Raw genomic sequence first — 14,817 nt, forward strand, 5'->3', positions numbered from 1 at the left:
TGCACCTCAGAGAAGATGCAATTCCGTCATTCGACCCTCCCAGAAAGTGCAGAGTGCGCATACAAGAAAAGCTTAAGCATGAGTTAGATGACATGGAATGCAATGGCATTATCCATTGTGTGCAACATCACACAGACTGCTGCAGATCAATCCCATGCATACTGAAGAAGGATGGAGTAATCAGGGTATGTCTATCTCCCGAAAGAGATGCCCCCACAAGATTCCGACATTAAAGGAATTGAATCCCAAGTTCACAGGAGCCAAATTCTTCTCCAAGTTGGATGCTAAACATGGATATTGGTTGGTACACCTAGCTAAGGAATCTTAAGAAGTCACCACCTTCAGAACACCATTTGGAAGATACTGCTTCCAGAGACTACCCTTCGGCTTATCTGTCAGTCAAGATCTGTTTCAGCAGCATATGGACAGAATTACAGAAAACATGCCTGGATGTATATACATTGCCGATGACATTGTGGTAATGGGCAAAACCAAAGAAGAGCATGATTGAAATCTTCATTCACTGATGGCAGTTGCTCATTGCGAAGGGCTGTTTTTAATAGCAAGTACTAGGTGAATGTAAGTCAGATCAATTTCTTTAGCTCCACCTATTCCCATTGTGGAATCTGTCCTGACCCAGGTAAAGTTGAAGATGTAAGGCATATGCCTACTCCACAAGACATGGAAAATCTACAGAGATGTCTTGGATTTTTCAACTTTTTGGCACCATACATTCCAAATTTTTCTGATGAAGCATCATTGCTGAGAGAGCTCTTAAAAAAGACATACCATTTGTATGGCAGGAAGACCATCAGCATATGTCTGAGTCTCTCAAACAAGCATTGTCAGCATAAACCTGTACCTTGCAGATCTTCGACCCAAGGAAGAAGACAATCCTGGAAGTCGAGGCCTCACAGAAAGGGCTAGGTGCATGCATCCTGCAGGATGACAAACCAATTGCATTTGGGTCCAAATGTTTATCCTCTGCACAATCCAATTACTCAAATATCGAGCATGAAACACTGGCTCTGGTGTTTGGGATCACAAGGTTCCACACCTACCTGTTCAGTAAGCAGTTCACGATGGAAACTGACCACAAACCACTGGAGATGATCTGGCACAAACCATTGACAAATGCACCACCTCGACTACAGTGGCTCTTAGTGAAAGTACAGGGGTACGGCTTCGATGTCGCTACAAACCGGGTACCAAAATGGTCACCTCGGATATGCTGAGCAGATTGCCAAACCTGAGCAAGAATGAAGAAGTTCCACTGGATCTACAAGTAGACAGCATGGACATTGAAGTGAAAGATGTGTTCAAAATCTACTCATTGCATTTTGGTCAGCACAAATGTGACCAACTGCAATCAGAAACAGCCAATGACCCACAACTGAAGGCATTGTGTGAAGTCATCATGGAAGGCTGGCCTGACACAGTAAAAGAGGTACCAGAAGCCCTCAGATGCTTTTGGCCTTACAGGGATGAACTTGGTATCTTGAGAGTTGTCACCTTCAAGGAAAAATAAGTGATTGTGCCCACAGTTCTCCAAGAGGACATCTTGTCACAAGGCCACATGGGCATAGAGCGAACAAGACGACTGGCACAAGACACTGTTTGTTGGCCAGGCATCAATAATGACATTGAAAGGTTAGTGAAGATGTGCGAGGCATGCCAGAGCCACCAGTCACAACAATGCTAAGAACCTTTACACCCTCACGAGATTCCGTCAGTCCCTTGGTCCAAAATTGCCACTGACCTGTTTTCTGTTAATGGAGACTTTATCTTAGTCATGGATTACTTCTCCAAATTTCCAATTTTCAGACAGGTAAAAGACACTTCAAGTGCAGGTGTCACAGACACGTTGAGTGTCATATTCAGTCTATTCGATGCACCTGAAGAAATCATCTCTGACAATGGGCCACAGTATACGGGCAAACCTTTCAGGGATATGTGCGCAAATAGGGCGTAAACCATAGGGCACACCACATTACGCGAGGTCTAATGGTCTCACCGAGTGAGGTGTACAGAGTGTGCGGTGAGCCTAGGTCCTACAAGATTACAACATCTAGTGGAGCGGTGTTGAGAAGGAACCGAAGCCAACTGCGAGAGGTGTACAATACTCCAATTGCGTATGGTGGACTCGAAGGAGCACGGTCCAACAGTGGGCGTGTGACAGATCAACAGGATGGCAGCCTACGCATTGACAACGTGCCGACAAACCCAAAACAGCCAAGGGTGAAATCCACATCCCCAGAAGGTTATACCATAAACAGATCTGGAAGGGTTGTCAAACCACCGAAACGATATGTGGACTATTAAGCTTCTGTACATGTAAAGTTCATAATCTCTATCCATGTGTAAATAATTTTGATGTTTCTAATTTTTTGTATTTTTACTTTTAGCATACTAGACTTATCTTTGTAAAGAAGGGGGATGTTGTGTAATGGCCTTGAAGAGTGATGTCCCTTTAAGATCTTTGTATGCTGATGAGCTAAGTACCAGGACATGGTCATGTGACTACATGCCAGTCTCACTCTGTAACTGTAACACCAAAAGGCAGGTCTTGTAAATAGTTAGCTCTGCACTGTGTATACTTGTTAGCTGTTAAGAAACTTGTTTGAGATCTTCAACAACCTGAACTCCATGCATCTCATCTTATGTTGCACCCGACAACATAAAAAGCTTCTCATTATAAACCCCAGGATGTTGATAGTGGGGGATTCAGCGATGGTAATGCCATTGAACATCAAGGGGAGATGGTTGGATTCTCTCTTGTTGGAGATGGTCATTGCCTGACATTTGTGTGGCGCGAATGTAACCTGCTAATTATCAGCCCAAACATGAATGTTGTCCAGGTCTTGTTGCAAATGGACACGGACTGCTTCTGTATCTGAGGAGTCGCAAATGGTGCTGAACATTGTGCAATCATCAGCGAACATCCCACTTCTGACCTTATGATGGAGGGAAGGTCATTGATGAAACAGCTGAAGGTGGTTGGGCCGAGGACACTACCCATGGAACTCCTGCAGTGATGTCCTGGAGCTGAGATGATTGACCTTCAACAACCAAAACCATCTTCCTTTGTGCTTGGTATGACTCCAGCCAATGGATAATTTTCCCCCTGATTCCCATTGACTCCAGTTTTTCTAGGGGTCCTTGATGCCACATTTGGTGAAATGCTGCATTGGTGTCAAGTACATTCACTCTCACCTCACCTCTTGAGTTCAGTTCTTTTGTCCAAATTTGTACCAAGGCTGTAATGAGGTGAGGTTCTGAGTGGCCCTGGCAGAACCCAAGCTGAGCGTCACTGAGCAGGTTATTGCTAAGCAAGTGCCGCTTAATAGCACTATCGACGACACCTTCCATCACTTTGCTGATGATCGAGAGTAGTCTGATGGGGCGGCAATTGGTTGGGTTGGATTTGTCCTGCTTTTTGTGTAAAGGACATACCTGGGCAATTTTCCACTTTGCCAGGTAGATGCCAGTGTTGTAGCTGTACTGGAACAGCTTGGCTAGGGATGCGGCAAATTCTGGAGCACAGGTCTTCAGTATTATTGACGGAATGTTATCAGGGCCCATAGCCTTTGCAGTATCCAGTGCCTTCAGTCATTTCTTGATATCACGTGGAGTGAATTGAATTGGCTGAAGACTGGCATCCGTGATGCAGGGGAACGCAGGAGGAGGCCGCAATGGATCATCCACTCGGCGCTTCTGGCAGCAGTTGGTTGAAAATGCTTCAGCCTTATCCTTTGCACTGATGTGCTGGGCTTCCCCAACATTGAGGATGGGGATATTTGTGCAGCCTCCTCCTCCTGTCAGTGGTTTAATTGTCCACCACCATTAATGACTGGATGTGGCAGTACTGCAGAGCTTAGATCTGATCCGTTGGTTGTAGGATCGCTTAGCTCTGTCTATTGCATGCTGCTTCCGTTGTTTGGTATGCCTGTAGTCCTGTGTTGTAGTTTCACCAGGTTGACACCTCATTTTAAGGTATTCCAGGTGATGCTCCTGCACTCTTCATTGAACCAGGGTTGATCCCTCGGCTTGATGGTAATGATAGTGTTACGACCAGGTGAGAAAGGTGTCTATGGGTTCCCTTTCAGCCTTCACCTGGTCTTACTGTAACAGGGTTTAATTTTACACATACCTTGTTTTTTTAGCTCCCCCTTGGTGAATCCTTGTTCACCGCTTTCCAATTATAAGGCAAAGAAACCAGCACAAACAGCTTTCTTAGGTATAAAGAAGAAAAGTTGAAATTTATTAGACTTGAACTTAAACTGTAATTCAGTCAATGCCGACAGATACATGCCGCGCACCAGGCTAGTCTGCATATGTGATACACACATGCAAATAGAGACAGAAAAAAGCAGAAGAAAAATAAAGTGGAAAAGTTTGAGACAATATCTGGAGAGTTGTTGTTACAGTTCTTTGAGCTCACTGTAGAGTCCTTGATTGTAGGTATATCTTGCTTTTTGTTGGGGCCCAGTATTCTTCTTAAACCTTGCTCACTGTAGGAGACTTTTCTCTCTTGGGGTTCATGTGTCTTCAGTGGATTCAGAGGCTTGTGAGAAAGAGATGGGAGCAGACAGACAGGAGAGGCTGTGGACAGCCAGCCAGGAGAGATCTTCTCAATCCAGGAGCATTCTGCTTTCTGCCCAAACTATTTGTACAAATTCAAAAAACCCAGGTTGCCCAGCAGGTTTGTCGTGTGATTTGCTGGTTTGACCATGTCCATATGTATATTCAGTCATCTTAGCAGTCAACCTGGAATGCAAGCTCCCCCACCTTCAAAGTCTGATGATCAAAAGTCCATTGTGGGTTGAATGTGTCAGGGAATGGCAGCTTTGTCCTTCCAAACATTGTGTGTTAAAATGCAAATGACCCTTCCAGCCAACGGCCAATCTGTTCAACGTGACTCCAGGATGGTGTGTTGCCTCCCTGGTGCCAGGGTCCGGGATGTCACTGAACGGCTGCAGCGCATCCTGAATGGGGAGGGTGATGAGGCAGAGGTCATGGTACATGTTGGTACCAATGACATAGGTAGAAAGAGGGATGAGGTCTTGCATCAAGAATTCAGGGAGTTAGGCAGTAGACTAAAAAGCAGGACCTCTCAGGTTGTAATCTCTGGATTACTCCCAGTGCCATGTGCTAGCGAGTATAGAAATAGGAGAATAGCACAGATGAACACGTGGCTTAAGAGTTGGTGCAGGAGGGAGGGTTTTAGATTCCTGGACCACTGGGACCGTTTCTGGGGAAGGTGGGACCTGTACAAGCGGGACGGTCTACATCTGAACCAGAGGGGGACTAACATCCTTGCTGGCGGGTTTGCTAGTGCTGTTGGGAAGAGTTTAAACTAATTTGGCAGGGGGAGGAGACGCATACTCCTAGCAGAATAGGGACACAACTAAACACAGGAAAGCGAACAAGTCAGAGGGAATACAGCGGAAGAAAGTTTCAAGGGAGTAAGACCAGGATGGAAGGCCTCTACTTTAATGCCAGGAGTTTTACAGGTAAAACGGATGATTGAAGGGCAATGTTTGACACGTGGAGTTGTGATATAGTAGCCATCACGGAGACGTGGTTGAGGGAGGGGCAGGATTGGCAGCTCAATATCCCGGGATATACAATCTTCAGGTGAGACAGAGGAGGGGGTAAAAGAGGAGGGGGCATTGCAATATTAGTTAAGGAGTCAGTTACTGCAGTAAGGAGAGATGATTTCTTGGAGGCGGCATCAAATGAAGCTTTATGGGTAGAGTTTAGGAATAAAAAAGGGACAGCCACATTGTGAGGTGTTTATTATAGACCCCCAGATAGTCAGCGGGAAATTGAGGAGCAAATATGTGCGCAATTCGCAGAGGTGTGTAAAAATAATAATAGGGTAATTATATTAGGTGATTTCAACTTTCCCAACATTAATTGGGGCAGTCATCGTGTTAAGGGCTTAGATGGAGTGGAGTTCTTAAAATGTATACAGGAGAACTTTTTAGCTCAATATGTAGAGGATCCAACAAGGGAGGGTGCAGTGCTGGACCTAATCCTGGGGAATGAAGCCGGACAGGTGTTTGATGTGTTGGTGGAGGAGCATTTTGGTGATAGCAACCATAAGCTTGTTATGGAGAAAGAAATAGACAAGTTGCAAAAGAAGGTTTTGGATTGGGGAGAGCAAATTTTAGGGCAGGATCTGGCCAAGGTAGACTGGAAAGTTACTTGTCGGGAAATCTACAGAAGAGCAGTGGGGTGCATTCAAAATGGAAATGGAGAGGGTACAGGCCCAACATGTTCCCTCTAGGGTAAAAGGTAAGAGCAACAAGCCCAGAGAACCATGGATGACCAGAAACATTCAGGGTACGATGAGAAGCAAAAGAGAGGCTTTTAGCAAATACAAGGAGAGCAAATCAATGGAAGCATTAGTGGAGTACAGAACGTGTAGGATGGAGCTTAAGAAAGCAATTAAGAGAGCAAAGAGGGGACATGAGAAAGCGCTGGCTGGTAAAAGTAGGGAAAATCCTAAGATATTCTATAAGTATATCAATGGGAAGAGGATAACCAGGGAAAGAGTAGGACCCATTAGGGACCAAGGGGGAAATTTGTGGGTGCAGCCAGAGGACATTGGTAGGGTGTTGAACGAATACTTCACATCTGTCTTCACCCAAGAGAATGAGGATGTAGATATGTAACTTAGAGAGAGAGACTGTGAAGTTCTTGAGCAAATTGACACAGGGAGTGACAAGGTATTGGAAGTTTTAGAAGGCTTAAAAGTGGACAAATCTCCAGGTCCGGATGATTTGTGTCCCAGGATGCTGTGGGAGGCGAGGGTGGAGATTGCAGGGGCTCTGACCCTAATTTTTAATTCCTCTCTGGCCACGGGGGAGGTGCCAGAGGACTGGAGGACAGCTAATGTGGTCCCACTATTTAAGAAAGGTTGTAGAGATAATCCAGGGAACTACAGACCAGTGAGTCTCACGTCAGTGGTAGGGAAACTATTGGAGAAAACTCTGAAGAAGAGAATCTATCTCCACTCGGAGAGGCAAAATTTGATTAGGAATAGTCAGCATTGCTTTGTCAGAGGGAGGTCATGCCTAACAAATTTGATTGAATTTTTTGAGCATGTGACCAGGTGTGTAGATGAGGGTAGTGCAGTTGATGTAGTTTACATGGATTTCAGCAAAGCCCTTGACAAGGTCCCACATGGGAGACTTATCAAGAAAGCAAATGCACATGGGATACAAGGTAACTTGATAAGGTGGATTCAAAATTGGCTTGTCTGTAGGAGACAGAGAGTGATGACAGATGGCTGTTTTAGTGACTGGAAGCCAGTGTCCAGTGGCGTATCACAAGGATCTGTGCTGGGTCCCCTATTGTTTGTCATTTATATAAACGATATAGATGACTATGTGGGGGGTAGGATCAGTAAGTTCGCGGATGACACAAAGATTGGCCGAGTGGTTAACAGTGAGGTGGAGTGTCTTAGGTTACAGGAAGATATAGATGGGATGGTCAAACGGGCAGAAAAGTGGCAGATGGAATTTAACCCTGAAAAGTGTGAGGTGATACACTTTGGAAGGAGTAATGTGACACGGAAGTATTCAATGAATGGCCTGACACTGGGAAGTTCTGAGGAACAAAGGGACCTTGGCGTGTTTGTCCATAGATCTCTGAAGGCAGAAGGGCAGGCAGGTTAATAGGGTGGTGAAAAAGGCATATGGGACACTTGCCTTTATCAATCGAGGCATAGATTACAAAAGCAGGGAGGTCATGTTGGAGTTGTACAGAACTTTGGTAAGGCCACAGCTGGAGTACTGTGTGCAATTCTGGTCACCATATTATAGGAAGAATGTGATTGCACTGGAGGGGGTACAGAGGCGATTCACCAGGATGTTGCCTGGGATGGAACATTTAAACTATGAAGAGAGGTTGGGTAGGCTTGGGTTGTTTTCGCTGGAGCAGAGAAGACTGAGAGGTGACCTGATCGAGGTGTACAAGATTATGAGGGGCATAGACAGGGTGGATAGGGAACAGCTGTTCCCCTTAGTTGAAGGGTCAGTTATGAGGGGTCACAAGATTAAGGTGAGGGGCGGGAGGTTTAAGGGGAATTTGAGGAAGAACGTTTTTACCCAGAGGGTGGTGACGGTCTGGAATGCCCTGCCTGGGAGGGTGGTAGAGGGGGGTTGCCTCACATCCTTTAAAAAGTACCTGGATGAGCACTTGGCACATCATAACATTCAAGGCTATGGGCCAAGTGCCGGCAAATGGGATTAGGTAGACAGGTCAGGTGTTTTAATGCATTGGTGCAGACTCGATGGCTGAAGGGCCTCTTCTGCACTGTATTATTTTGTGATTCTGTGATGTCCTCTCCTCACTCCTGTAACAGTTTAACATCAATGTTCATGACAAAATTAATGTGCCTCATTCTTGGCAGGTGGGGGCCTAGCATGACAGTAGAGTCATAGAGTCGTACAGCATAGAAACAGGCCCTTCAGCCCACCGTGTCCATGCCAATTATAATGCCTATCTATACTAATTCCACCTGCCTGTATTAATTCCATATCCCTCTATGCCTTGCTCATTCAAGTACCTGTCCAGATGCCTCTTAAATGTCGCTACTGTTCCTGCCTCCACCACCTCCTCTGGCAGCTCATTCCAGATACCCATTATTCTTTGTGTGAAAAATTTACCCCTTTGATCCCCTTTAAATCTCCTCCCTCTCACCTTAAATCTATGCCTTCTTGTTCTAGTCACCCTTACCATGGGAAACAGACTCTGGCTATCTACCCTATCTATGCCTCTCATAATTTTATATACCTCTATCATGTCCCCTCTCAGCCTCCTTCGCTCCAGGGAAAACAGACCCAGCCTATCCAATCTCTCTTTATAACTCAAGCCCTCCAAACCAGGCAACATCCTTGTGAATCGTTTCTGCACCCTCTCTAGCTTAATCACATCTTTCCTGTACTGCGGCAACCAGAACTGCACACAGTGCTCCAAATGCGGCCTAACCAACGTTATGTACAACTGTAACATGACGTCCCAACTCTTGTACTCAATGCCTCAGCCGACGAAGGCAAGCATGCCATACGCCTTCTTCACCACCCTGTCTACCTGTGTTGCCACTTTCAGGGAACTATGTACTTGCACCCCAAGGTCTCTCTGCTCAACAACACTCCCCAGGGCCCTGCCATTCACTGTATATGTCCTGCCCTGGTTTAACTTCCCATCACTTCACACATGTCTGTGTAAAAGTCCATTTGCCAATCCCTTGCCCACTTTCCCAGTTTATCTTTATCCTGATGTAACCTTAGACAACCTTCTTCACTGTCCACTATACCACCAATTTTGGTGTCATCTCCATACTTACTATTCATGTCCCCTACATTCACCTCCAAGTCATTAATATATATGACAAACAACAGAGGGCCCAGCACTGATCCCTGCGGCACACCACTGGTCACCGGCCTCCAATCAGAAAAACAATGCTCCACTACCACCCTCTGCCTCCTATCACCAAGCCAATTTTGTATCCAGTTTGTTAGCTCACCCTGGATCCCATGTGTTCGAACCTTCTGGACCAGCCTACCGTGCGAGACCTTGTCAAAGGCCTTGCTAAAGTCCATGTAGACAATGTCCATTGCCCTGCCCTCGTCAATCCTCTTGGTCACCTCCTCAGAAAACTCAACCAAATTCGTGAGACATGATTTCCCACGCACAAAGCCATGCTGACTATCCCTAATCAGCCCATGCCTTTCCAAATGCATATCAATCCTGTCTCTCAGAATCTTTCCAATAACTTTCCCACCACTGATGTAAGGCTCACCGGCCTGTAATTCCCTGGCTTATCCCTGCTGCCCTTCTTAAATAAAGGCACAACATTAGCTATCCTCCAGTCTTCCGGTACCTCACCCGTGGCTAACGATGATACAAAAATTTCTGCCAGGGCCCCAGCAATCTCCTCCTTTGCTTCCCATAGCATCCTAGGATACACCTGGTCAGGCCCTGGGGATTTATCCACCTTAATGCACTTCAAAACCTCCAGCACCTCCTCCTTTGTAATGTTGAAATGCTCCAGAGATATCGGTGTTCCCTCCCTTGAACTCACTAGCTTCCGTGACCTTCTCCACGGTAAATACAGATGAGAAATATTCATTTCAGACCTTGCCCATTTCCCATGGCTCCACACGTAGATTGCCACACTGATCCTTAAGGGGACTTAATATCTCCCCAGCTACCCTTTTACTCTTAATATACTTATAGAATCTTTTAGGATTCTCCTTTATCTTATCTGCCAGGGAAATCTCATGGCCCCTTTTCGCCCTCCTAATTTCCTTCTTAAGTGTAATCCTACATCCCCTACACTCCTCGAGGAACTAGTTTGATCCCAGCTGCCTATACCTGACATATGCCTCCTTCTTTGCCCTGTCCTCAATATCCCTCGTCAACAAGGTTCCCTAAACTTGCCACCTTGCACTTCCATCAAACAGGAACATGCCGGCCGTGAACTCTTCCTATCTCACTTTTAAAAGCCTCCCACTTGCCAGATGTCCCTTTACCTGTAAACAGCCTCTCCCATTCAACTTTTGAGAGTTCCTGTCTGATGCCATTGAAATTAGCCTTCCCCCAATTTAGGACTTGAACCTGAGGACCAGTCCTATCCTTTTCCATAACTAACTTGAAGCTAATAGAGTTACGGTCACTGGTCCCAAAGTGCTCCCCTACTGACACATCAACCACCTGCCCATCCTCATTTCCTAAGAGGAGGTCGAGTGTAGCCCATTCTCTAGTAGGGCAATTCACATACTGATTCAGAAAACTATCCTGGACACACTTAACAAATTCTTCCCCATCTGATCCCTTAGCACTAAGGCAATCCCAGACAATATTAGGGAAGTTAAAATCACCAACTATTATAACCCTATAATTCCTACACCTATCTGTGATTTCCCTACATATATGCTCCCCCACTTCCCTCTGACTGTTGGGGTGCCTATAATATAATCCCATCAAAGTGATCACCCCTTTCTTATTTCTAAGTTCTACTGATATGACCTTGCTGGACATTCCCCCCGGGAGATCCTCTGCCGTGATGTCCTTCCTAATCAATAGTGCAACTCCCCCTCCTCTCTTACCTCCACCTCAGTCACGCCAGAAGGATCGGTACCCCGGAACATTGAGCTGCCAGTCCTGCCCATCCCTCAACCACATTTCCGTAATAGATATATCAGAATCCCATGTACCGATCCATGCTCTGAGTTCATCTGCCTTACCTGTAAGGCTTCTTGCATTAAAGTAAATGCAGTTTAGCCTACCAGACCTTCCACACTCCCTGTCCTGCCCCTGCCCCGCCTGCCTACTGGACTTGCTTGCTTTAACCTCTACATTTACCTCAACTGTCTCATCGCAGAGACTACTACTTTGGGTCCCATCCCCCTGCAAGACTAGTTTAAATCCTCCCGAGTAGTACTAGCAAAGCTGCCTGCAAGGATTTTGGTCCCCTTCCAGTTTAGATGCAACCCGTCCTTCTTGTACAGGTCACCTCTGCACCAGAAGAGATCCCAATGATCCAAGTAGCTGAAACCCTCCCGCCTACACCAGCTCTTCAGCCACGCATTCATTTGCCTAATCCTCCTATTCCTACCCTCACTAGCACATGGCACAGGGAGTAATCCTGAGATTACAACCCTAGAGGTCCTGCTTTTTAACCTTCTGCCTAACTCCTTATATTCACTTTGCAGGACCTCATCTCTCTTCCTGCCTATGTCGTTACTACCAATATGGACCACAACCTCTGGCTGCTCACCCTCCCCTTTCAGAATGTCCAGCACCCGCTCCGAAACATCCTTGACCCTAGCACCAGGAAGGCAACATACCATCCTGGAGTCTCGTTTGTGGCCACAGAAACGCCTATCTGCACCCCTTACGATAGAATCCCCTATCACTATAGCTCTTCCAACCCTTTTCCTTCCCTGCTGTGCAGCAGAGCCCTCCATGGTGCCACGAATGTGGCTGTTGCTGCTTTCCCCTGGGAGGCCATCCCCCCCAACAGTATCCAAAGCGGTATATCTGTTTGAGAGAGGAATGGCCACAGAGGTCTCCTGCACTACCTGCCTGCACCTATTACACCGCCTGGTGGTCACCCATCTCTTTTCTGCCTGTGCAGCCATTACCTGCGGTGTGACCACCTCGCTAAATGTGCTAGAGTGTGGGATATGTTGAGCCATGAGGTTACAGATTGTGGTTGAGTACAATCCTGCTGCTGCTGATGGCCCACATTGCCTCATGGATGCCCAGTTTTGAGTTGCTTGATCTGTTTGAAATCTATCCTATTTAGCTTGGTGGTAGTGCCACACAACACAATGGAGAATATCCTCAATGTGAAGCCGGAACTTTGGCTCCACAAGGGCTGTGCGGTGGTCACTCCTACCAATACTGTCTTGGAGAGATGCATCTGTGACAGGCAGATTGGTGAGGACAAGGTCAAGTAGCATTTTCCCTCTTGTTTGCTTCCACACCACCTGCCGCAGACACAGTCTACCAGCTATGTCCTCTAGGACTTGACCAGCTCTGTCAGTAGTGGTGCTACCGAGCCACTCTTGGTGATGGATATTGAAGTCCCTCACCCAGAATACATTCTGTGCTCTTGCCGCCCTCAGTGCTTCCTCCAAATGGTGTTCAACATGGAGGAGTACTGATTCATCAGCTGGGGGGGGGGGGGCAGTAGGTGGTAATCAGCAGGAAGTTTCTGTTTGACCTGATACAATGAGACTTCGTGGGGTCCAGAGTCAATGTCGAGGACCATTACTGAGTCTAGCTTTTTTTATTTCTAGATTTATTAATTGAATTTAAATTCATCTGTTCTATTACTATAACAGCACACTAGGAATTGTTAGTGCCCCAAACTCACCTCACTCAGGAGGCTTACAGTTAGTAGACGGACATGACTTTTAACACATGAAAGAAAGACTTGGATTTCTATAGCTCCTTTCATGACTTCAGGAGGTTTCAAAGTGCTTTAGAGCCAATGAAATACTTTTGAAGTGCAGTCACTGTTGTAATCTAGGAAACGCATCAGCCAATTTGCTCACAGCAAGATCCTACAAACAGAATTTAATGATGACAAGATAATCTGTTTTAGAGATGTTGGTTGAGGGATAAATATTGGCCAGTATCAAATGAATTTCTCCCGGTTATGTCATTGGCATTCAGTTTCCAAAAAATAATATTCAGAAAATAAACTGTCAGAGGAAAAGATGGTTTGACGATGATGGTTTGATGATAAGAAGTACCATTGAGGAGACTTCTACTGTAAAAGGAATATCATGACAAAGGTCCAACTTTAAATTACACCTGGGACTGAATTTCTAACCCCAATGGGGGCGGGCATGGAAGCAGGCAGGGGCGCAGTTTAGCCCCTCAGGCTGGTGGGCCAGTTCCCCATCGCCATCCCGACCCTAGGATATTTTCCTGAAGTCAGCGTGGGGGGAGCGTGGGTGGCAAGAAAGGCCCATTAAGGCCTTTGTTGGAGACTGACTGGGATTTTCCAGTCAACCTCCAGGTCCCCGCAGGCGGTGGGGAACAGTGCAGCTGCCTGGAGGCGGCCTCCTGGCAGCAGACCAGGGGCCAGCACTCAGGCAGGCTTAGAGACCTTCCCTGCCTACCTGCCTGGGTTCATTACAGCCACCGGCCATCCTGTGGAGGGGTTCACCCTCCAGCTTTGAGATCCTGCCCACCATCCGTAATTGCACAGCGAGCCCACCGTCTGGCCATTAATTGACCAATTCAGGGGAAATCACAGGTGAGTGACTGTTCACACACAGTCCGGGTTTCCATCCTCCATTTAAGCCTGATGCCTGGGTTCTGAAGCCAGCAGGGAAAATTTTGCCCCTGGCATTAGCATAATGACAGTAATGTATTGTTAGAGAGTACATTATCCTGCGTCTGCTCTAATCACTTTTGTTTCTTGTAGATGTATCAGTCAAACTCACTCTAATGCACCAGTCCTTGAAGCTGAAGAAGAAACATACCAGGCGTGTAAAGCACAAGATCAATCCGATCTGGAACGAGATGATAATGTTCGAGGTGCCCTATGATCTACTGTGCAAATCGAGTCTTGAGCTGGAGATGTTGAACCAGGACTGTTCAGGGCAGCACCACTTACTGGGCAAATGTAGCCTGGGTCTGAATTCCACCGACTTAGAGCTAAGTCATTGGCAGGAAATGCTAAACAAGCCCAAGAAACAGATCGCAATGTGGCATAAACTGCATGCATAATCCCCTTCCTGTAAAGACCTGCTCGGGTCTGCAAATGAAACCCGATCCAAGCCCGACAAAACCACATCCAACCCGAGCCCGACCCGGCCCGAGTCCTTTCACTTTTTCCCACACCCGACCCGACCACCGGAATATAATCAACTTTATTGAAGAGGCTGTGCACTACCTTGGATGGAATCAGTCACTGCACATTAGTGCAAAGTGTTTTCCGCCTTGACGTCCTGGCTGTCACTGTGTCCGACCCGACCCGAGCCTGAATGCCGGACCCGGACGAGCGACCTGACTCGACCCGAACCCGACATATGTCGTCGGATCCCGTTTGGTTTGGGTCGGGTAGCCATGCTCCATCACAATGACTGGCAAACCCCAAGCTCCAGCAGGATCCCTTTTCCTGACCTATTGGCCTAGAGATCTGATGGCATTGCGGCCCCTATTCAGGCAAAAAAAAATGGGCAGCCCATCATATTGATAAATGGAGATAAAGCAGTGTTCAGGGCTGTGCCTGAAACAGGAGTTGGGACCTTTGCATATGTAATTTGGGGCCTACTGCTT

At 46.6% G+C, this 14,817-nt stretch overlaps 1 protein-coding gene across 2 annotated transcripts in view; it reads left to right on the forward strand.

The window, feature by feature from the left end:
- syt13 (synaptotagmin XIII) overlaps positions 1-14,413 on the forward strand; it is a 48,105-nt gene extending 33,692 nt beyond the window's left edge. For both annotated transcript variants that reach the window (XM_068046821.1, XM_068046822.1), the window contains exon 6: positions 13,961-14,413. In XM_068046821.1, coding sequence (XP_067902922.1) covers positions 13,961-14,265 — 305 coding nt within the window. In that variant the 3' untranslated portion in view covers positions 14,266-14,413. The remainder of the gene's footprint in view (positions 1-13,960) is intronic.
- Positions 14,414-14,817: the final 404 nt, after the last annotated feature.

Source organism: Heterodontus francisci, chromosome 14 (genome assembly GCF_036365525.1).
Source record: "Heterodontus francisci isolate sHetFra1 chromosome 14, sHetFra1.hap1, whole genome shotgun sequence".
Classification (NCBI taxonomy): domain Eukaryota; kingdom Metazoa; phylum Chordata; class Chondrichthyes; order Heterodontiformes; family Heterodontidae; genus Heterodontus; species Heterodontus francisci.